Raw genomic sequence first — 23,463 nt, forward strand, 5'->3', positions numbered from 1 at the left:
TGCTCTTGCCTTCTAGCAGCTGTGCGCGCACACATACTGGGAACAGGTTCCCCTTGTTCCTCTGCCTCACTGCTGCCAGATTCTGGAGGCTCCGGAGGTAGCACCCCACTCCCAGATGGTCCTGGCCCCATCTCTGCATCGGACACAGGACCATCGTACGAGTCCTCCCCAGACTCCCAGACTGGCCCATGTTCCTCCCCACTGTCCGACTCTGCTGCCATCTCCGCAGGCTGGCGGCAGACCACAACAACATTAAAGAAGACAGAAGCCTTAACATTAATTTAAACCAGAAAGTCCAGTCGCCTTTTTGAAAAAAGAAAAGAAAAACACCTTTGGGACAGCCATGACCTGGATGAGTGACAATCTCCATAGGTGGAGATACAAAACAAACACAGTCACAAAAACCTGGTGAAGCCCCTTTTATTCCTTCACTTTGCTTCCAAGCTCCAAATATCCTTGACGGAAGACAAAAAACTCCCACACAAACAGTTACAAGAAGGAGGGGAAAAGCATCACAAACCAGGCAAGATAAGGGCTTGAAGACGTCCACAGATAACAGAACACACACTGGGAAGGACGTCAAACTCAGGAACCATAAACTGGAGATATTTCCACACTTTGTTTCCAGCATTCGCCCGTACGCATGTCCGTCCTCTTATCCAGTCGTCACAGTTGCAGCCCATGAAGAGGATCAAGGCCCTCTCCTCCCCTGTAGACCAGTCTCTCCCTTATCCTCTCCTCCCTGTGTGCCCTAGGATAAAGAGGGGATGGGCCTGGGTCCTCCTCTGACTGCCCAGCCAGCCTCTGCCCTTCCCCAGCCTCTTCCACAACCTCCGGAGCCACACTTCCACTCCCTGTCGTCTGTTCCTCCTCTCCCTCAGCGTCAGTCTCCAACAGGGGCATGACACTTCCGTTACCTTTCTATGCATCTGCATCACACCTTTGCTTCTTATTCAGTTTTCCAGCCCAGGATTATTCCTGTATAGCTGTGTGTCTTTGGTGAAGAACTCTACATTTGCCTCTCTTTTCATTCCCTTCTGCTTACTTTCAACCCCTTCATCTAATGAGATTGTTTTGAACTTTCTTTCCGTCTTCGAGAGAATGAGAAAAAGTCTGTTCCAGGAAGAGAACGGATAGGTGATGCAGAGCGATATTGCAGCAGAAGACTTGGCAGAAGACCCAGGGAAGGGCTGTGGGGAAAAAATAGAAGGTGGCAGTGGTGGTATCTATAGAAACAACAGCGCATCGAAATCTCGTTGGCTTATTTCAGTTTTAATTTCAGCAGCTTAGAATCCTAGCTTTTATTTTTTTTTCTCAATATTTTTTATTGTTCTTTTCCAACTTTAAAACATGTTGATCTTAATTTTCACAGTACTGTGTCATCATTATTATACAAATTGTTTTGCAAACCCATCTACATTGGTACATCTTTATATACATTTATATATTTTTATCTGTAACTTTCTTATTTCATCTTTATTTCTCTTATTCAACCAATTATCCCAAATGTCATAATACTCTGACTCTTCTTTCTCTTTTAGTTTTATGGTCAATTTATTCATTTCAGCACAATCTATAGAATCCTAGATTTTAGAAGGGACCCTGTGTTCAGAACATCCCCAAGCGAAGATTATCCAACTTTTGCTGGATCTTCTTTCTGTCTAGCCGTCATCTCCAACTGCTCTTACATTCCCAATACTGTGTACAGGTAGTCCTTGACTTACGACCACAATTGAGTCCCCGAATGCCTGTTGTTAAGTGAGACATTCATTAGATGAGTTTTGCCCCATTTTACGACCTTTCCTGCCACAGTTAAGTGAATCACCGCAGTTGATAAGTTAGTCACACGGTTGTTAAGTGAACCTGAGTTGCAAAAGGGGATGAAGGTCGCAAAAGGGGATGACGCGACCTTGGGACACGGCGACGATCATAAGTATGAACCAGTTGCCAAGTGCCTGAATTTTGATGACATGATTAAGGGGAGAGGCTGCAAAGATTGTAAGTGTGAAAAATGGCCACAAGTCACCTTTTTCAGTGCCATTTGAATGGTCACTAAATGAACTGTTGTATGTCGAAGACCACCTGTACCTGTATGTCGAAAACACTGCCATGATTCACCATGTTGCCTTTTCTCAAATCCACACATCCCTGGCTCCCACAATCCCTCCTTTGTCAACTTAAAAAAAAATACTCCTTTGGTCTTTTTACCTGCCAGCAGAAAGGGAGTGGGGGGGAAAGCAGTGCATTCCTTAAATGCCTCAGATAATCGCCTTGGCAGCCGAAGCTGTTGGCACACAAGATTATTACTGGAGCGCATGATTGATGACTCTGGCTATGGATGGTTCCCATTGGAAATATACATCCAGGGGGTGGGGGGAAGACCAGGGTCAAGGGGGAAATGAATGATCTATTTTAGTGTTGGCTGCACCCAGCTAATGCCGACATGGCCAGTCCTAATGAATCATTTTTTTTACTTTGAGAGATGCAGCTAGAGACTTAGGATTTGAATGGGGGTGGATTTGCTGGAGCCCTAACATCCTTCTTGCAAGACTCAGTCTCCAGGCCATCAATCATCTTTGTTCCGCTCAGCCTGCCTTCCAATCTCGACAAGATTCTTAGAATTGATCGCGTTAATCAATACTTTTACAGATCAGATCTATCACTGACTTAAAAGATAAACCAGATCTCAGTTATCCTCTGCAGATTTCCAGCCTCCTCTCCACCAACCGCTCTGCACCTCCTCCAGAAATGCAGAAATAGAATATTTCCTCGTTGATGTAACTGAGGCAGACACATTTGCTGTCTGATTCTTGGTTGTTTTTCTTTCATCAGCTAAGTTGGCTTTTCGTGCAGCTTAGGATCCGGGTCCTCCTGGACAAGGAGGAAAAATGCAGAGCCAGAGAATCCTTATGGCTTTTTCCTGAAATCTGGAAATATATGGCTTTATCCTGAAATCCCCAGATAGACAGGGGCATTTAGTGGAAGAGGGGAGGGCTTAGAAAAATTAACATTATTGGGAAGCTCCCAGCCTGGCAGAGAGGAGGGATCAAGCGGGTAACTAGTCTGGAGTCACTGCACAACTTGAAAATGACCAGGGTCAACTCCCCTTAAATTCCATGGAGCCTCTTTGTTCCCAAGAGAAGGCTGCCTTCTCTAGGGAGATTCCTGTACTATAGGTAGAAAATAATAAAGTAGTGAGCTTGAACTCTGCACAAGTGGGTACATCTGACAAAATGATGGTTGCACCCGTTCAATTATACCACCCCACTTTTTTTGGCTTTGATGTATATTTGCAAGCTGGATAAGTTTCAAGCATCACCCAAAACTTTGGTTTTGAGTTTTACCAATGAGGTTTGTTGTTATCGAAATGGCTAGTTGTTGTTTCTTCTTCCTCCTCCTCCTCCTCCTCCTCCTCCTCCTCCTCCTCCTCCTCCTCCTCCTCCTCCTCCTCCTCCTCCTCCTCCTCTTCTTCTTCTTCTTCCTCCTCCTCCTCCTCCTCCTCCTCCTCCTCCTCCTCCTCCTCCTCCTCTCCTTCTCCTTCTTCTTTCGATCATATTGGCGATCCTATTTTGATCAACAGCCTCACAAAATGAGCTGCTGAGTTTTGTCCAAACCGGCCCCTTAGATTTTGAAGCCATGAGGTTCTTCTTCTTCTGCCTGGACCTCATTTGCCTTCCATCATTCCCTGGAGGATTAAGTGAAGTAGGCCGTATTTTTCCGGGTGTCGCATCCCATGTCCAAAATATTCTAACTCTCTCTTTTTAATGCTTTCGACGATTTCCCTTGGCTTTCCCAGACAGCTGATCACCTCCTCCTTTCTGATTTTGTCAACCCAGTTTATAGGTAATGGCTGCCTGTAATTCCACATTTCAAATGCTTCTAGTCTCTTCAAGTGGCTTTCTATCATAGACCAACTTTCTACTCCATAGAGCAGGATAGAAAAGACATAGCATCATCTGACAAGCCTGGTTTTCAATCTTAGGATTATGTCATGACTGCAGAAGACCTTTATACTAGTTTATACTACGATGTAAAAGTAAGAAGTTGGGGTTTGACGCATCTTATTCTTCTGCACCAAAGGGAGTTGGAAGCCAATGCCTTTTCTTTCTTTCTCCCCCGTTTTCCTAAACCTTTCCCTTCCCTTTTGTGTTTTTGTATTTTGTATGATAAATTAATTTAAAAAATAAAATAAAACTGACATTTAAGTTTCAAGCATTTCCTGGCTATTAAGGAGTGGCAGGATCCTTTTCTTCGAACGCCCCTGGTTTTTGCTTTCTCTTCGATGCAGCCTCATTCTCCCTTCAGTGCCCACCGGTAGTCCTCGACTTATGAGGACTTATAAGTGAGTTCGGTCCCATTTTTCAACCTTCCTTGCCTCCGTTCTTAAGCGAATCACCGAAGCTGATAAGTCAGTAGCACAATTGTTAAGACAATCTGGCTTCCCCATTGGTTTTGTTTGTCAGAAGGTCGCAAAAGGAGACCTTAGGGACACAGCAATGGTCATAAATATGAGTCAGTTTCCAAGTGCCTGAATTTCAATCACATGATCTTGGGGATGCTACAAAGGTGGTAGGGTGTGAAAAACGACCCTAGGTCCCTTTCTCCAGCACCGTTGTAACTTCAAACGATCACTAAACTAACTGTCGTAAGTTGAGGACTATCTGTACACCCCTGTCATGCCCTTATTGGAGTCTGATTCTGAGGGGGAGATTGAGCAGCTGACAGGGAGTGGGAGTGGGGCTCTGGTGGCTGTGGAAGAGACGGGGGAAGGGCACAGTCCAGCTGGGCAGAGCAGGGGATAGGTGAAACGAGGGACAAGGAATTCAGAGGAAGACCCAGGGCCATCCCCTCTTCATCCTAGGGCATGCAGGGAGGAACAGAGAAAGGAGCAACATGGCTTACTGGAGAGGAAAGGGCTCTGATCCCTTTCATGAGTTGCAGCTGGGAGAACAGGATATAAGAGGGGCATTTACACACAGCTCCTTGCTGGCAGCAAAGCGTGCTTGTCTTTGTGGAGGCTTATCTGGGTTTTGGCATCCTCCCAACTGTGTTATCCTTTGGAAGTCTGCAATTTATCATCCTGGCCTGCCATGTTAACGATTTCAGTGTGGTTTGTGTTGTTGTTTTTATTTCTAATTATCTTTACTTTGGGTTCGGACTGCATTTACTTTCTTCGTAGACTGTTTTTGGAAGAGTTTGATCTCCAGCCAAGGATAATTAGACATTGGGGCCCAAGTTGGAGGCATTCAAGGGAATTTATTCTACTTTTGTGACTTTGTCAATTTTGTGTCACAGGTCATCACAGCACCCTTGATCTTTCTTCCCTCAGGAGCTGAAGGCCTTTACAGCCAGTTGATGTGCGACTTTGAGATGGACGAGAAGGATTTCGAGGCTGATTCCTGGAGTCTGGCCGTGGACAACAGCTTCCTGCAGCAGCACAAGAAGGAAGTCATGAAGCGGCAAGATGTCATTTATGGTGAGCTCCCCCCTCGGGGCCCCCTCCCCAGCGATGGAGGCCAGGCTGGATAGCTTCTGAGGTCCCTTCCAGCACTATGCTGATTGAAACTTACCAAGGAGAGAAGCAATCAGGGGTGGGATTCTATCAGTTCGCACCTATTCTCTAGAACTGGTTGTTAACATTCTAGGCAGTTCAGAGAACCGGTTGTTAGAAGAAATTACTGGGCTAATCCTGTAAGGAAGGCAGGAAGGAAACATTCTGGTGTTGCTTACAGAAACTGCATCTCTGTTAACCCTTATTACGTTCTTGGCAGGACTAGACTTCCTGTCTCAGGAACTTCTCTGGAGTTTTTTTCCCCTCCTTTGCTGGTACTTTGCTGCTTGTGTGGAGTGACCATTCCAAGTTACAATGGCACTGAAAAAAGTGGCTTATGACCGTTTTTCACACTTACGACTGTTGCAGCATCCCCACAGTCATGAGAGGCCAGGCGAGGAGATGCGTGCCTCAATGTGAGTGATATTGAGTTGGCCATGCCCAGCCAATCACATGATCACCAAGCCACGCCCACCAACTAAGCCACGCCCACCCCTGGAAGCAACCTAGAACTGAGGAAAAATTTCCTGACAGTGAGAACAATTAACCAGTGGAACAACTTGTCTCCAGAAGTTGTAAATGCTCCAACAGCGGAAGTTTTTAAGAAGAGATTGGACAACCGTTGGTCTGAAATGGAATACTATAGGGCTTTCCTGCCTGAGCAGGGGGTTGGACTAGAAGACCTCCAAGGTCCCTTCCAACTCCGTTATTCTGTTTTCAGGACACGCTGCTGTTACTCCGTCATGAGATTCTATCCTGTCCTCCCTTTTGGGCGGCTCTGGACCTCCAGCCCAGCCCCCATTTGTTCCCTAGCCTAGTCTCTTTCTCCCGTCTATCCCTGCAGAGCTGATCCAGACGGAGCTGCATCACGTCCGGACCCTGAAGATCATGAGCAACCTCTTTCGGAAGGGGATGCTGGAAGACCTGCAGATGGACTCCTCGGTGGTGCAGAGCATGTTCCCCTGTGTGGATGAGCTCAGCGAGATCCATGACGGCTTCCTGGCCCGCCTTCTGGAACGGCGGAAGGAATCTCTGGCTGACGGCAGCAGCAAGAATTTTGTGATCAGCCGCCTGGGAGACATCCTGATCCAGCAGGTACCGGAAGGAGTATTTTTGCAAAGAGCCCCTTCCCGTGCCTCCTTCCCCACCCCTCATTTCTTACTATTTATTTATATCAGTGGTGGGATTCCAAAAGTTTTGCCACCAGTTCAGTGGGCGTGGCTTGGTGGGGGTGCTGTGCGCGCATGCACACACTTTGTGTGCGTGCACGCACAAACCATGCACTTTGCACAGGCACAGAGGGGTTCTGACTCACCTCTTGCAAGCCTGCATGATCCCGGTCGCTTCAGCAGCTGCCGCGCAGCACTGTGCTATGCTCAGAGAGATCTATGGTTGAGTTGGCTCCATCATCTGAGCTGATCTTTCATTTGGCCGTCTCCTCTGCTGTGCCGCGCAAAGCAGCTGCGCATCAAAAGCAGAGGATACAGATGAGTTATGGGAGCCTGGCCAGGTAGGTGAGCCCAACAGCAGAGCGGTGGAGAGAACCAGTTCAGTCTCGGCTGCTCATCGGCGCTGCCGGCTCGGCAGAACCGGGCCAAACCGGTAGAATACCGCCACTGATTTATATCCTGCCCAGTGGTGGGATTCAATCGGTGTAACAACCGGTTTGGTGAGTACACGCTTCGTTCGACCGGTCCCAGCTGACTGAATCCCACCCCTGATCCTGCCTGTGTTATTATTTTATAAACAAAAGCAGCAAACATATCTAATAGAGGTAGTCCTCGACTTACAACAGTTCGTTTAGTGGCTGCTCAAAGTTGCAACGGTACTGAAAAAAGGGATTGACGACTACAGCGTCACATGATCAAAATTTAGGTGCTTGGCAACTGGCTCATTTTTGTGACGGTTGCAGCACCCTGGGGTCATGTGATCCGCTTTTGCGACCTCCTGATGAGCAAAATCAATGGGGAAATCGGGTTCCCTAAACAATTGTGTTATAATTGAACAAGTGCAGCCATTCACTTAACCACTGTGGCAAGAAAGGTTGTAAAATGCGGCAAAACTCAATACATGGTTCACTTAGCAACAGAAAGTTTGGGATCAATTGTGGTCATAAGTTGAGGACTACCTGTAGCCCTTCCTCCTTTTATTTTTCCTACAACAACAACTATGTGAAATGTGTTGGCCGGAGAGATGGTGACTAGCGCAAAATCACCCAGCCAGCTCTCAGGTGTAAAGCAGAACTCACCCTCACCTGGTAATTGGCCTCAAATCACCCAGTCAGCTTTCATGATTAAGACAGAACTAGAACTTAACATCCCCTAGTAATTGGCCTCAAATCACCCAGTCAGCTTTCATGGTTAAGACAGAACTAGAACTCACCCTCACCTGGTAATTGGCCTCAAATCACCCAGTCAGCTTTCATGATTAAGACAGAACTAGAACTCACCCTCACCTGGTAATTGGCCTCAAATCACCCAGTCAGCTTTCATGATTAAGACAGAACTAGAACTTACCATCTCCTGGTAATTGGTCCCAAATCACCCAGCCAGCTTTCATGCCTAAGGTGGAACTAGAGCTCACCATCTCCTGGTTTCTAGTTTGGTGCCTTTGCCACTAGACCAAGCAATGCTGCCTTCCAGTTTTCAGGCCCCGCTGCCGAGCAGATGAAGAAGGCCTACTCAGAGTTCTGCAGCCACCACACCAAAGCCGTTAAGCTTTACAAAGAACTCTTCACTCGGGACAAGCGGTTCCAGCAATTCATCCGGGTAAGACCTTTCCCCGTTTCTCCTGCATCCTTTCCCTTCTCCCCAGCCTCTTTCTGCACCGGCCTTCAGGGGTCACAAACCAGAGGAACCCTTCTGCATCATCTCCTGCCTTCTCCTACCTGGCAGCAGTTATTTTTACCTGCCTGCCTGCCTGCCGTCCTGCTTGCAAACCACCTGGGAATTCTCCCAGTGATTTGGCTGTGGGAAGCCAACCAGAAGCTGCCTCCCCTGTAACCCTGTCATCCAGTTAACGTCAGCAATTGGGACTGCAGAGGTTACTAAGTGAGTCAACCATCCCACTCAGTCATCTAGCAAAGTGTTGTGGTTCGCCCGCAGCCCGTGCAGACGGCAGCGGAATCGGACAGTGGGGAAGAACGGGGACCAGTCCGGGAGTCTGGAGAGGATTGGACGAGGGTCCTGCATCCGATATAGGGATGGAGCCAGGACCCTCTGGGAGTGGGGTGCTGCCTCTGGAGCCTCCAGAGTCTGGCAGCAGTGAGGCAGAGGGGAGCCTGTTCCCAGTGCGCGTATGCACAGAGTTGCCAGAAGGCAAGAACACTTAAAAGACAAAAGGGGAGACTTGGGAGTAAGGCTGGGAGGTATAAAGGACAGGCAAAGGTGACAAAACCTTTGCAGGAAGCAAAGTCATTTGTTCAGTTCAGTTCAGATTCATTCTTGAAGCTCTTTGTACTTCAGCTGTTTTTTTTTCTAGTTCATTTGATACTTCTCTTATTGGTAGAAGAAAGGTGGGTGCTTATCTCGAGGGACTGTTTGAGATTCATTACCGGCTGGGAATGAAAACAATTCCTAGCGTTGCAATAAAACAAAACTTGTTTTTAAAATAAGTGTGTGCGTAATTACGGTCTCAGAAGCCTTGGTCAGAACACAAAGACTCCAGAAAATTTGTTTTTGCTAAAAGTATACTGAAGTTTAAGTGGTTACAGAAGTAGCAAAGCTGAATCTGAAGTTTCCCGGGCAGACAATGCAAAGTAAATTTTGCTCTTTCCTCCGGACCATCCCCCTGTTCTCTGCGAATGTCCAAACAGGTGCTTGTCTATTGTTCAGGTAACAAGTGTTCAATTCCCAGCTCTGCATACTGATGGTTGACCTTGGCTGGCTGGAGCTTCTCACAAGGCTCAGGTGGCTTCCACGCCCCACCCCCCCTTCTTCCTTACATTCCAATCCCTCCCAATCCTGTTGATAATGTCAGGCTGTCAGCTCATGAAGCTTGGATAGTCGAGAGGCAGCCACGATAGCATCTCTTACTGACCGAAATTCCAATCCCACTCGAGGGCTACCTGTAGCCATACGTACAACCTTTTCAGGGTTTGTGGATTTCCTCATTTTATAGCCATGACCGAAGCTTTGCGGCTCAGATTTGGCATGAGATCGATGGGTGAGATGTGTACAGACATGTGCTGCTGCCTATCTTGCGGAGGTATTCTAGATGATAACCCTTCCACCCATTTCCTTGATGTTTCCAGAGATTTTCACGCTCATCGGTGCTTCGGCGGCATGGGGTGCAAGAATGCATTCTCCTCGTCACCCAGCGCATCACCAAATATCCCGGGCTCATTGATCGAATCCGGCAAAATTCCAAAGGTACCAGAGAGAGGGTGGGGCACAGGTGATCTTTTAGGGTATGGTTATTTAAAAAAAATTCATCAACAGTTAATAGCTATGACACCAATTCTTCAAATTTGTACTATGGACTGTTTCTATCACCTAAGAAATGAATTTCTAGTTCTTAAATCATGGAATATGCACAGTATGTCTCTCTGTGTGTGTGTATGTGTGTGTATATGTGATACGTGTATGTGTGTAGTATACTGTGTGTGTGTGTGTGTAGAGGTTAAGTGAAACATTACACTAATCTTCAAGTCCCTCTGTTAAACCATCTGATATTGTATTTGGCACATAAAAAGTCCACAAACGGTTTCCACTCTCTTATAAAGTTGTCCAGTCCATTATTTCTAGCAAGATCACTAAGGGGGAATCCCTTTGTGTTGACCCAAAGGGGCGTGGCACAAGGGCAACACAGTCAGATAAACAGTAGGAGTCCTTTTATCAGCTCCAACTTTGCCCCCAATGTCCTGGTTACCTTCTGGCTGGAGAAAAAAACTCCCAGGAACAGCCTTTGGCTGCAGGGAATCAAGTCCAAAACATGGTCAACAAAAACTGGAACTATAAGTCCAGTCAAGGCAAGAGGAGGTCATCAGTCTGGCAGGGCAGGAGCAAGAATTCCAGACGTGAAGGAACGGCTGTAATTCATCACAGTTGGGAGGATGCCAGGAACGCTGATAAGCAAAGTCAATACAAGATAAACCCACGTTTGTTCCCAGAAGACACCGCTCTCAGCTGCCTTTCCTTTAAACTGTCTTCCCAGATGTGACTAATGAAGGAAATCAGGGCCCTTCCCTCCCCCATAAGTCACACAACCCACATTGCTCCCTTCTCTGTTCCCCCTTGCGTGCCCTAGGATGAAGAGGGGTTGGGTCTGGGTCTTCCTTTGAATTCCTTCTGCCTTGCTCTACCTCTCCCCTGCTCTGCCCAGTCAGACTTTGCTCTTCCCCAGTTTCCTCCACAGCCAACAGAGCAACATTCCCTGTGTCAGCTGTTTGTCTTCCTCCTTGGATTCAGACTCCCGATGGGGACGTGACACCCTTGGAGTGCTTCAAAAGCCGTTTGTCTGCCCTTCTGGGCTGAGCAGCTGCCTCTGAGTTGCCTGCAAATGTGGTTTCCCCTCCTCTCCCTTCCATTCCTTTCCCAGACTCTCCATGAATTCGCTAATGTTCTCTTTCTCCCCCTCCCTTCCCCCAGGGAATGAAGTAGACCAGAAAGATCTGAGCACAGCTCTGTCTCTGGTCAAAGACCTCATCTCCACCGTCGACCAGGAAGTGCACAATCAGGAGAAGAACGCACGGCTGCAGGAAATCTACAGCCGGGTGGACGGCCGGACCAAGGCCTACCTGCCCTCGGAGCGGGGGCCCTTCAGCAAGGAGGAGATGCTGCGACGGAAAGTTGTCCATGACGGCTGCATGCTCTGGAAGACCCCCACAGGACGCTTCAAAGGTGCAATGGCGGTCTTGCTTGAGTGGCAGGGAAATCCCTTCCGTGGTTTTAGTCTCTGAACGAAGGAGGGGCAAGTTCTGCACAATGATCAGGCAAATTGACGCAGGTGGCCCTTGACTTAACGGCCACAATGGAGCCCCAAAATTTCTGTTGTTGAGTGAGATGTTTGTTAGGGTGAATGTCGCTCTGTTTTTAAGACCTTCCTTGCCACAGTGGTTAAGTGAATCAGTGCAGTTGATCAGTCAGTACCCTGGTTGTTAAGTAAATTACTGGACTTCATAAGTTAGCAACCCGGTTGTTAAGTGAATCTGGCTTACCATGACTTTGCTAGGCAGATGGTCACAAAGGGGATCACATGACCCCAGGAAACAGCAATGGTCATAAATATGAGTCAGTTGCCAAGCGTCTGAATTTCAGTCACGTGATTAAGGAGATGGTGCGATGGTCATCATTGTCAAAAACGCTCCTCAGCTGCTTTTTTTCAGTACCATTGTGACTTTGAAGCATCACTAAATGAACGGTTCTAAGTTGAGGACTACCTGTAAACCAGAGTTCCCCAAACTTTCTGGCTTTGCAGACTGGCAGGAGAGCAGGGGGATGATTCTGCGCATTGAGTGATGGGCAAGAGTGCGTCAGCATTCCAACTAACCAACTCCAACCCAAGAAACTCCAAGACAAACATTTTGTCAGGATTCCAACAATCGCCCTCATGAAATAATGATTCTCGAGCCAAACGTCAAAAAGCTTCAAAGGATACATTAGAGGCAACATACTGGCACTGCCCTATATGAAGGCAACTCTGGCAGACGTAATTTACAGTCCCCTGTGACCCTGTTTCCCGCCTGGGTGTGTCATAAATCATATTCTCCTATTGAGCACATTCACAAGCTAGGTGTCATCATTCATGTTCTCCAATTAAATATATTTGCGGGCAAAAGCTCTGGTAGTTTAGTTACAATCTTTTAAAGCTAAGAGTTGGAATGTACTTTCTGTCAGGGTTCCGGCAGTTACTCCAATTAAATCATGAGCCTCGAGCCACACTCCCAAAACTAAAGAGGATTTATTTGAAGCTACCATTCTATGTCCGGCACTAACCAGGGCGTTACCAACTCTGAGATACGTAATTCACTGTCACCTTTAATCCTGCTTCCCCCCCACCCCCACCCCTCTGGGTGTATCATCCAACGAAAAACATCCATAGCCAAGAATCACCAATCATGCTCTCGAATTACATTTTTTCACGGCAGAAACTTCAACCATCTAATCAGTATTTGAAGAAAATATGAATGGAATTTACTTTCGATTCCACACTGTTGCCTGCTCTTTAAAGCTCCCCCCTTCTTTCTGTTGTTAACTATAAAACATGTATACCAAATGTTTTATGAGTTGACACTTTCTATTCCAAACTGCTGCACTGCTCTTCCAGATTTCCTCCCCCACTTTTTATGGCAACTACTAAAACAGGCATAGGAATGTTTTATGAGTTGACACATTTCCTCAAAGTTCCATTTTATTAGAGTTGTCATATTAGCACATCTGGGAAATCTGAGAGTTCCAGGTTTTCTGTTCCCAAAAGAGAAATCAAAGATCCATCCCCTGCACCCACCAGCCCATCACATGGCCCAATCAAATCTTCGTCCCAACTGGAGACATTCTTCCAGTCACTCCCTTCCTGGTGCAGTGCAACTTGTCCTTGACTCTCTGAGAAAGGAATGTTATTGTGTCTAATCTTCTGCCTCTCTATGAAATCCCCCTCCCAAATTCCAAGGCACTGAACTGTGGCAGCCTCAGAGCTTCAAAGTAAAAAATGGCTTCCACGGCTGACACACACAACGCCACGTGTGCGAGCAGCAGACACACACACACACACACACACACACACACACCATTTGTGCAAATGGAGCATACACACACACATTCGTGCAAGTGGGGATGCACACTCACATTTCCGGGGCCCAGTTCCCAACGGCTCAAGGTTTGGTAGTGGGCCTGGCCTGGAGGTTGGGAATCCCTGCAATAAACTGTTCTTCTCCCCATGGTCCTTTGTCCGTTTTCTCCCTTGCAGATGTCTTGGCGGTTCTGATGACGGACGTTCTCATCTTCCTACAAGAGAAGGACCAGAAGTATATTTTCCCCACCCTGGTAAGTGCCTTTTTGTTTTTCCATCACCTTTTCCTGTGATGAGATATCCAGGTCTCAAAATAGGTGCCTCTTGGCGCAGGGCCGTGGCTGTATTTAGCAATAGCCCTTAGACGTATATACCGCTTCACAGTGCCTTCACAGCCCTCTCTAAGTGGTTTACAGAGTCAGCCTCTTGCCCCCCAACAATCTGGGGCCTCATCGGTTGACCTAGGAAGGACAGAAGGCTGAGTCAACTTCGAGCCAGTTAAGATTGAACTCCTGACTGTGGGCAGAGTTTGCTTGCAATTCTGCATTCTAACAGGAAGGAAGGAAGGAAGGAAGGAAGGAAGGAAGAAGGAAGGAAGGAAGGAAGGAAGGAAGGAAGGAAGGAAGGAAGGAAGGAAGGAAGGAAGAGAAATAGCAATAGCACTTAGACGTATATACCGCTTCACAGTGCTTTGCAGCCCTCTCTAAGCAGTTTACAGAGTCAGCTGCTTCTCTTGCCCCCAACAATCTGGGTCCTCATTTTACCCACTCGGAAGGACGGAAGGCTGAGTCAACCTTCAGCCAGTCAGGATCGAATTCCTGGCAATGGGCAAAATTAGCCTGTAATACTGCACCCTCATGGAAAAGGAAGGAAGGAAGATAGCAATAGCACTTGTACTTATATACCGCTTCACAGTGCTTTCCAGCCCTCTCTAAGCTGTTTGCAGAGTCAGCCTCTTGCCCCCAACAATCTGGGCCCTCATTTACCCACCTCGGAAGGACGGAAGGCTGAGTCAACCTTGAGCTGGTCAGGATCGAACTGCTGGTAATGGACAATCCTGCATTCTAACCATAGTGCCATGACAGAAAGAGGAAGGAAGGGAGGAAAGAAGGAAAAAGAAAGAAGGAAGGAAGGAAAGAAGATAGAAAGATAGCAATAGTTCTTAGACTTATATACTGCTTCTCAATGCTTCACATCCCTCTCTAAGCGGTTTACAGAGTCAGCCTCTTGCCCCTAACAATCTGGGTCCTCATTTTACTGACCTTGGAAGGATGGAAGGATGAGTCAATCTTGAGCCTAGTGAGATTTGAACTGACATTCCTACGGTTGCTATGAAAATTAAATGGATGATCCTACCCATCTTATCTATCTATGAGTAGGAATTCTGCACATGCTTCTTTCCTTTCAGGACAAGCCAGTAGTCATCTCCCTCCAGGACCTGATTGTCCGTGATATTGCCAACCAGGAGAAGGGCATGTTCCTCATCAGTAACGCTCCGCCGGAGATGTACGAGGTTCACGCTGCATCGCGTGATGACCGCAACACTTGGATGAAGGTCATCCAGCAGACTGTGAAGCTGTGAGTGTGTGTGTATAGGGCCGGTGGGGGGCAATCTTGCTCTTTCCTCTCCCCCTTCCATAGGTCTGGCAATGGGACAAGCAATCAGACGTGCACCTCCTGTAAGGCAAGGAGTTGAAGCCACCTCCAGTGCCTGATGGGCTTTGCTAAAGCACTACTCTGAGCATGCTCTAATCGAGGTTGGCTTGGGTGTGATGTGAACCCAGCCAGTTGTGGCATGGTGCGCAGCAGATCACGCTATGTCAGGGGTGTCAAACTCTTGTTTCTTTCTTTTTTTCTTTCTTTTGACAGGTACTTTATTAAATTTTATTAAATTTTCAAAATTTAAAAACAAGAAATAAAACTTTATACATCATTATATCAACATCAACATCTTTTACATTTCCTTATCATCTTTCTATATACACATTTCTTTCATTATACAATTTCAACTTAATATATGAATAAATATAGATATGAATGTAGATGTAAGTATTTACAGTTTCTTATTCTTTACCTAATTGTCATTTTGATTTTTTTTTATTCCTAAACCATTCATACCACAGGCATCCCATGCATTATAATATATCGACTCTGCTTCATTGAGGTCTGCATCAGGGTTTAGTTTAGTTTGTTTTATTGTCATTGCACCTCATAAAACAAAATCAAACACCCATCTTCAGTGCATATCATGACCATGAAAATAAACACAAACACACACCCTTCATACTCCACACATTGAATTGAAAACCCCTGATATTGCATTTATATTGCATTATACGGTAGAATTCAAAAGAGCTACTGCCCTGGGATAGAGGCTGTTTTTCAGCCTGTTTGTCCTTGTTTTTATTATCCTGTATCTTCTGCAAGATGGTAATAGTTCAAAAAAAAGGGTGCCCTTTTGTGTTGTGTTTGACCTCTGGGGTGGGGGGAGGAGGGGGGCATAGCCAGGTTGTCAGCGTTCCAACTAACAAACTCCAAGATAATACATTTCCTCAAAGTTCCATTTATTAGTGTCGTCATATTGGCACATCTGGGGAAAGCCCAAATCTGAGAGTTCCATGTTTTCCCTTCGGAATTGAAAATCCAAATCCCACCCCCTACTAGTCCATCTGCCCCTCCCATCAGTCCATCACATATCACCATCCATCCCAACTGGAGACATTCCTCCAGACACTCCTCTCCAGGTGCAGGGTAACTTGTCGTTAACTTCTAAGAAAGAATGTTATGTCTAACCTTCCACCTCTCTGTAAGTTCTCCCCTCCCAAGTTCCCAGGCACTAGAACCGTGATGGCGAACCTATGGCACACATGCCACAGGTGTCACGCAGAGCCATTTGTGTGGGCACCCAAGCCACAGCCAAACCTGTCTGCACTGTGCATGCACACGCCTCCCAACTGATTTTTTCTGCTGTTTTGAGGCCTTTTGCAGCTTCCCAGAGGTTTGGAAAAAGCATCTGCAAGGCTTTTCAGGACGATTAGGCCCGTTTTGTCATTTCCTTTCGTCACCGGAAGTGACGAAACAAGCACATTATTCGTCCTGAAAAGCCTTGCAGAGGCTTTTTCCAAGCCTCTGAGAGGCCAAAAAAGGGATCAAACCAGCCGAAAAATCAGCTGTGAGGTACAGTGCAGATAAGGGGGTGGCAGAGGGATTGTGCGTACATGCGCAGGGGACGTGGAGGGGTGCATTGCATTCTGGGTGCTGGCATGCAAGTGCACACATGGTAATGCACATGCAATTTTTGGCACAGGAGCCCAAAAAGATTAGCCACCACTGCCCTAACTGTACCATAACATGGCTGTAAGGAGCGGCCTTTAATTTTTCCAAATAAATAAGTAAAAGCCATTTATACAAATAGGTGGAATCCATTTATTGGATTGGAATGGCCCCAGAGAGGGAAGCCCAAATCCTCTTAAGATTCATTGTAGCTTTCAGTGATCATGACTTTACGGCCTTTGGGGGATTTTTTTAAAAAAAAGATAGCAAGGATGGAGGGAGGGAGACTAAAACTGGACTTCCCAAAATGAGGAATGAGCTGGAGGCTACGAGTAGAAGGGCCTCAGGATTGCCTTCTCCTTTTAATGTCCAGAAAAAGCAGAGCTTGGTTGAAATGGCCAGATGGCTGATTCAGCGGCCGCAGAAGTTGGTGGAGAGAACCCTAAATGGGATTTAATTAATTTGAGGCACTGAAAATGCTTCTGTGCAACTCCGCCTCTCTCCCCAAACACCCAGAGACACAGACTGCCCAAGGACTCCCAAGCGTATCAGTCAGAAATCAATCGGAATACAGCTGGAAGGGGCCTTGGAGGTCTTCTAGTCCAGCCCCCCTGTTCAAGCAGGAGGACCCTGTACCATTTCAGACACATGTCCAGTCTCTTCTTTTAGAAAAATCCTGGTCCTTTTATGTCCCAATTGGTTAGCCTGATGATCTTTCTGCTTGTCTCTCCGCTGCAGCTGCCCTGACCGGGCTGACTTCCCCTTCATTGAGACCGAGAGCGAAGCTTCTCTCAGGAAGCTGAAGGGTAAGGCAGGAGTGGGGTTCAAATTTTTTAACAACCGGTTCTGTGGACGTGGCTTAGTTGGTGGACGTGGCTTGGTGTTCATGTTATTGGCTGGGCGTTGCCAACTCAATATCACTCACATCGAGGCACTCATCTCCTCGCCTGGCCTTTCATGCCTGTAGGGATGCTGCAACAGTCATAAGTGTGAAAAACGGTCATGTCACTTTTTTCAGTGCCATTGTAACTTTGAATGGTCACTCCACACGAGCAGCAAAGTATCAGCAAAGGAGGGAAAAATAACTCCAGAGAAGTTCCAGACTAGTCCTACCAAGAATGTAATAAGGGTTAAAGGAGAGGCAGTTTCTGTAAGCAACCCCAGAATGTTTCCTTCCTGCCTTCCTTACAGGATTAGCCCAGTAATTTCTTCTAACAACCGGTTCTCCAAACTGCTTAGAATGTTAACAACCGGTTCTAGCGAATAGGTGCGAACTGGTAGAATCCTACTCCTGGGGTAAGGTCATTCCCAGCTTCCCTGGACAGACATTGACTTTCCCTCCTGCACCTCCCCCTGGCAGCCACCTTCCCTCCCTCTCCCTCCATCCCTCCCTCCCTCCCTCCCTTCCTTCCAGGGCTGGGGCTGCTGAGGGTTCGGGAGAGCCCCTCGCTAATATTCTGTGCAGTTCAGTAACCCCAACCCTAACCCCAAATCCCACTCCTGGCTGGCCCCACCACCCCTCCCCTCCCCTCCTTGGAGTCCCCACGTGGCCTGTTTTGGATGCAGGTAAATGCAGGGGCCCTTGGGAGGGCGAAAAACGGGCCTCCCGGAAGTCCGGGAAGGATAGAAATGGGCCCGTTTCTGGCTTCCAGAGAGCCTCCAGAGCCCAGAGAGGCCGTTTTCACCCTCCCAGAGGCTCGAGAAAAGCCTCTAGAGCCCAGGGAGGGTGAAAACACCTCCCTCCCTGCCATGGTGCAGGAGGCCAACTAGGCCACGCCCACCCAGCAACCAGGCAGAGAACCCGTGGATAAACACCCCTGCTTCCTTCCCCTAGATAAGATTCAGCAGTGTGACCAGGAGATTGGGGTCCTTCTCAGGGAGAAAACAGAGCTCTTTGCGGACCTCGTGACTCTTCAGAGCGGCAGGGAAGACAGCCCTTCGCCCTGGGGAAACCCCCGCTCTCTCTTCCGCACCGAGTCATCGGACTCCCTGCATGGCGAGAAGCTGATCCAGGAAGGCATCCGAGAAGGTACTGTTCTCCACAATAGTAATCTTGACTTCTAACATTTACTTATCATACAACAGTATGCATAACTCGCTGGATAGCCGTGCTTCGCTATGAAACTATGCGGTCAGGCTTAGTTTGGGGGAAGAAAAATAAGAGGAGAAAAATTCTGCCTTTGCCCACCAGCATCCATCGGTATTCAGCATCCTGTCAGTGTGTGATAGAGCTGAGGGCTGTTTGGAAACTGAAAGAGTGTTTGCTGTGTGAGCAAGGAAGAGACAGCAAGGAGCCTGGGCGTGTCAGCTCAACTATTCTGTACTAAAGCTGCTTGGTGCTCTGAAACTGAAACTAGAACTCCTTAGCATCAGAGCGTGTTTAATAATAATAATAATAATAATAATAATAATAATAATAATAATAATAATAATATAGGAAATACTAATGCTCTGAGGGTCATTTTGAAAAATCCTTTCTTAGTGAGCCCCTAGAAGCCAAGAAGAACATACGTGCCAAATTTAATGCTTGTATGCTTTATGGTTCTGGAGATTTTGTGATGATGTGTGAGTGATATTTCGCTTTCATATATATAGATAGATATCATTGTTATCAAGATTTTGATAATCTACTATTCACTAAGTATTTTGAAGATATATAAATAAAAAAATAAAATAAAATAGAAGGTGCCATTCTCCCCACGCCAAACCACTGCAATGGAGAGACCTTAGTTTTTGAAGAAATTGGGGTCTCTACATCAAGAGGGCTACAGAGACTTCCCTGACCCCCTCCAATCCTTTTGGATGGGTTCCAAAAGTTAAAACATCTTGCAGGAAGAGAGAGGAGGTGTCGGCAGGAGTTCTGGCTAACAGACCTCACGGAAGTGCCCAAAAGAGCTTCAAAAGAGGTGGAGAAAAGGGAGGAAGCCGTTAAGGATGCCCGAATAATTTATTAAGTGCCAAATGCAAACAAAGCTAATGGCCTGAATTTCACATTAGAAATGAAACATTTGAAACTTTACCAAAGAACACCAATTCATTCATTTTTCCTTCAGACCCTCTTAAAATGTATGAATAAGTTTCGGGGAAGCAGTTTTTCCCTCTCCTAAGTCCAGTGTCAAGTTTCCATCAATCCCCAGGACTCTCTGAGGAAATCCCAAAACTAGGTCTGTCCCAAAGGTGATTTTTCCCTTTTCAACTGGACTTTCTTGGGGTTTGTTTGTTTTTTTGAAAATATTTAGCTCTTGATCCAAGAAGCTTCAGTTGCCTTTGGGGGGAAAAACACCTTTGGGACAACCATGACCAGAACGATTGAGGATTTCCATGAAGTCCTAAGTCTCTTTTCTACCCCATCTTCTGATACAGAATTGGGGGGCTTCCTCTGAGATGCCAGCCCTCCAGAGTAGTCTTGGGATAGGAGACAGACTTGGCAAGATCCTAGCAGGCCTGTGTTAGGCAAGACTCAATCAGGGCAGGCTACAGTCACAATTTTGGTTCCTTCCCACCAAGTCTCAATGTTAGTTCTTTTCTTGGATTGGAGAAAGGACTATATATGGCCCAGTTTTTGAGTTGGCATTGCCATGGATCTGAATGTCATCTAAAAAACACTCGGCATCTTGGACATCTGAGTTGCATCTTATTGACATAGTCACAAAGGTTTGGGAGTTGGGAAGCAACATTGGGAACGTTGTATATAACCACGTGTTAGCACAGAGCAAAGAATACCTGTTGGTTAAATATGTGTGTGTGTGGTTTTTTTCCTGTCTCTCTTCACCAACAAATACACCCCCAGTGGAAGTTTTGAAAGATCTTGTCGTGGGACCCGCCTGGGATCCAGAACAGAATCACATGCAGGTTCCCAGCAGCTGCTCCAGCCCAAACCCCAGTAACACCGCAAGTAAGAACCCCCGTTTTCTTCCGCAATTTCTTCAGCCCACAGCTTCCTCCTGGATCCAAGGACAACTCGCCAGGGCCAACTCACTGGGCCATGTCTCTACAGCCAACTTGTCCCAGCACAATTTGTCAGAGTATATTCATGAACTGGAATAGAGCATGATAACAAGGTCAGCCAATGAATAGGCATAGCAAATAAGTCAGCCAATGAGAGCTGTTTGGAAACTGAAACTAGAAGTAGCCTAGGCTTGGCTCTGTATTAAGCTCTGCAGCTCTGAAGCTATGCGAAGCTCTGAGTCTGTCTATTGAAAATGAAACTGCTTCTCTCCTCTTGCTTGCCTGCTGAACTAAAGGAAAAGAGAAACTAACTTGCTTGCTGAAGACTGGAGTTCTGCTCTGAATTTGCAACATGTTTCTGTTTGAGTTTGCTCCATGTTGGAGAAATCTACAACTGGTTTGTAAAATCTACTGATTATGTTTATAAAGATGTTAAGATGTGTTTATTTTTCTGCCGCTGAATTAATGCTGCAAAACTCTGAATACAATTCTCCTCGGCCAACTTGCAACGGGACAAAAGTGACACTGTGAAATAGAATTGTTAAAGAAAGGGTGCCAAAGTGTGGGGGGACTAAATGAAACGTGAATGACAAAAATGAAAATTATTTTGAATCATTAAATAAAATGGATGACTTTTCCTGCAGCAAGTAGGCCGCAGCGTATTGTGTCCCAAGGTGAGTTGGCCATGGAGAATTGGCAGCAGTGAGTTGGCCGCTGTGGCGAACTGGCCCACCCTGTTCCAATTGTTGGAAGAAATATCCATCTGTTCCAAGTTGGGAGAAAGACACTGGAAACATGGAAAGATGGTTTAATGATGAAGCAGAACCATCAAGCACATGGTCCTGGTGCAGCAGACCACAGGGAATTGTGTGAGAGAGGTATTTATACCCTCTTTGGGGCCTTTCCCTTGAGTTTCCTGTTCCTGTGGCGAGGGCATGTATTCTATTGGTTGCTGTCAGACTCCCGTGGGGACACGTGGGCTCATCTTTGTCTGAATCAAGTTTGGTTGAAGCCCGGAGGGTGATGTAATTTCCCCAGGTGGTTGTGCCATGTGGTGAGCTCTGCTGATAGATAATTCTATTATGTCCTGAAGGCGCATGCCTTAATCCCATCACCCTGGAGCTGAAGTTCTTTTGTCTTGTAGATAGGCTGGCCATATATCTGCTGGGGGCACAGAGTTTCTGTCTCCCTTGAGATTTCCATTTCTCTTTTAGGGAAAATGTAATAAATAATATTTTTAAAATATTTCTCAAATATTTCACTCTTCTAGGCGGGGCGGGTGCTACCTTTTTACACCCTTAGCATCTCCTCACCCTGAAGTCCACCCACCGAAGGACCCTGAAATTTCACTGCAGGCTGCTCTTATACAGTACTGCGGTCAGAGGCTTTGGGCTGACCCAGGCCTTTGGGTTCATTCACTTCACTGTGGTTCAAATAACCACGTTGCTGGAAGCCTTGGGCAAATGACTATTCTGATTTATTTTTCTTGGTGAGGATGGGTGCGATGGTGGATAGCAGTAGAAGACAACATTAAAGTGAAACAGAATGGTCTGGGGAAAACTTGCCACTCTTTTATTTTAGTGCTCAATCACTGTTTTGAGACGTTTTGCATTCCCTTTCTGGAGCTCAAAACCACTCGTGTTCTCTTCCTACAGACGGGGAGACTGGAAGTATGAATGATGCTCTGGAGTTTACCAGGGTCAAGGCTGATTCAAACCATCGGGTGAGTTTTGGGAAGCAGTTGGACAGTTGATGAGCCCTTTCCCTGTTTCAGTGCTGCGGCTGGGCTAGGCAGCTGCCTTCAGTGCGGGACTGCTGGGTCATTTGCCCAGAGCTCAGCCACCTTGTGAATGGGTAGAACCTTCCACTGGCCACACTTTATTTGCCATGTGCAGAGGGCTGCTTGGGCTTTTCAAGCTTTCTGCAAGAGCCCTGAATAGAATAGAATAGAATAGAATAGAATAGAATAGAATAGAATAGAATAGAATAGAATAGGGAATAGGAATAAAATAGAATAAGAAAAGAATAGAACAGAACAGAACAGAATAAATATTGGAAGGAATAGAATAGAATAGAATAGAATAGAATAGAATAGAATAGAATAGAATAGAATAGAATAGAATAGAATAGAATAGAATAAATATTGGAAGGAATAGAATAGAATAGAATAGAATAGAATAGAATAGAATAGAATAGAATAGAATAGAATAGAATAGAATAGAATAGAATAGAATAGAATAGGATTTTATCCCCCAGCCTCATGGTGACCAAAACTGAATGCAGTATTCCAGGTGTGGCCTTATCAAGGCATTATAAAATGGTATTAACATTTTAAAATTATGTTAATGTTAATTAACATTAACATAATTTTACTTTATTTTATTTTTTTTAATAAATTTTTATTAATTTTCCAAATTTTAAAAAACAGAAAACAAAACTTTATACATTGTTATCAACATCAAGACATCTTTTGCATTTCCTCACATTTTTCAGTGTATGTATTTACTTATTATTTACTTATTATTAACATTGAATGCAGTATTCCAAGTGGGGCCTTATCAAGGCATTTTACTGATAATTAACATTAACATAATTTTAAAGAAGGCCAATTAAAAAAAAATCATAGGGAAACTGATTCCCCTTCCCCCAAGGAAGCTGATGGAAATCTCACCTCTTGAAATTCCTTTGAAAATGTTTTCTCCCAGCTTGGCTTTAGGGTAGTTAGAAAAAAAAAGGCTTATTGCTAGGAAAATTCAGGGCTTGCGCAAAGGTCATTCTTGAGACGTTCAGCAGCTTTCTGTGGCCTGGCTGGGATGACTGGGAAATTGGGGGGGGGGGGAATCCAGTAGGAGGGAGGATTTGTCCCTGGGCCCATTAGGAACTGGAGAGGAGCTCCTGGTGTGTGTGTGGGGGGGGCTTTGGTCCCCCTTCTGTTTTGAGCTGGCCCGGACTCCGCTCCCTTG

General features: G+C 46.1%; 1 protein-coding gene across 5 annotated transcripts in view; it reads left to right on the top strand.

Annotated features, from left to right (window-relative positions):
* Window positions 1-23,463, top strand: part of ARHGEF2 (Rho/Rac guanine nucleotide exchange factor 2) — a 168,795-nt gene that overhangs the window by 136,886 nt on the left and 8,446 nt on the right. For all 5 annotated transcript variants that reach the window (XM_087913749.1, XM_087913748.1, XM_026721827.2 and 2 more), the window contains 11 exons: window positions 5,330-5,476; window positions 6,396-6,646; window positions 8,194-8,319; window positions 9,804-9,921; window positions 11,140-11,391; window positions 13,457-13,533; window positions 14,688-14,857; window positions 17,291-17,358; window positions 18,387-18,581; window positions 20,343-20,447; window positions 22,156-22,223. In XM_087913749.1, coding sequence (XP_087769875.1) covers window positions 5,330-5,476; window positions 6,396-6,646; window positions 8,194-8,319; window positions 9,804-9,921; window positions 11,140-11,391; window positions 13,457-13,533; window positions 14,688-14,857; window positions 17,291-17,358; window positions 18,387-18,581; window positions 20,343-20,447; window positions 22,156-22,223 — 1,577 coding nt within the window. The remainder of the gene's footprint in view (window positions 1-5,329; window positions 5,477-6,395; window positions 6,647-8,193; window positions 8,320-9,803; window positions 9,922-11,139; window positions 11,392-13,456; window positions 13,534-14,687; window positions 14,858-17,290; window positions 17,359-18,386; window positions 18,582-20,342; window positions 20,448-22,155; window positions 22,224-23,463) is intronic.

This window comes from Pseudonaja textilis, chromosome 16 (assembly GCF_049901715.1).
Source record: "Pseudonaja textilis isolate UNSWEBS1 chromosome 16, rPseTex1.2, whole genome shotgun sequence".
In the NCBI taxonomy this organism is placed as follows: Eukaryota; Metazoa; Chordata; class Lepidosauria; order Squamata; family Elapidae; genus Pseudonaja; species Pseudonaja textilis.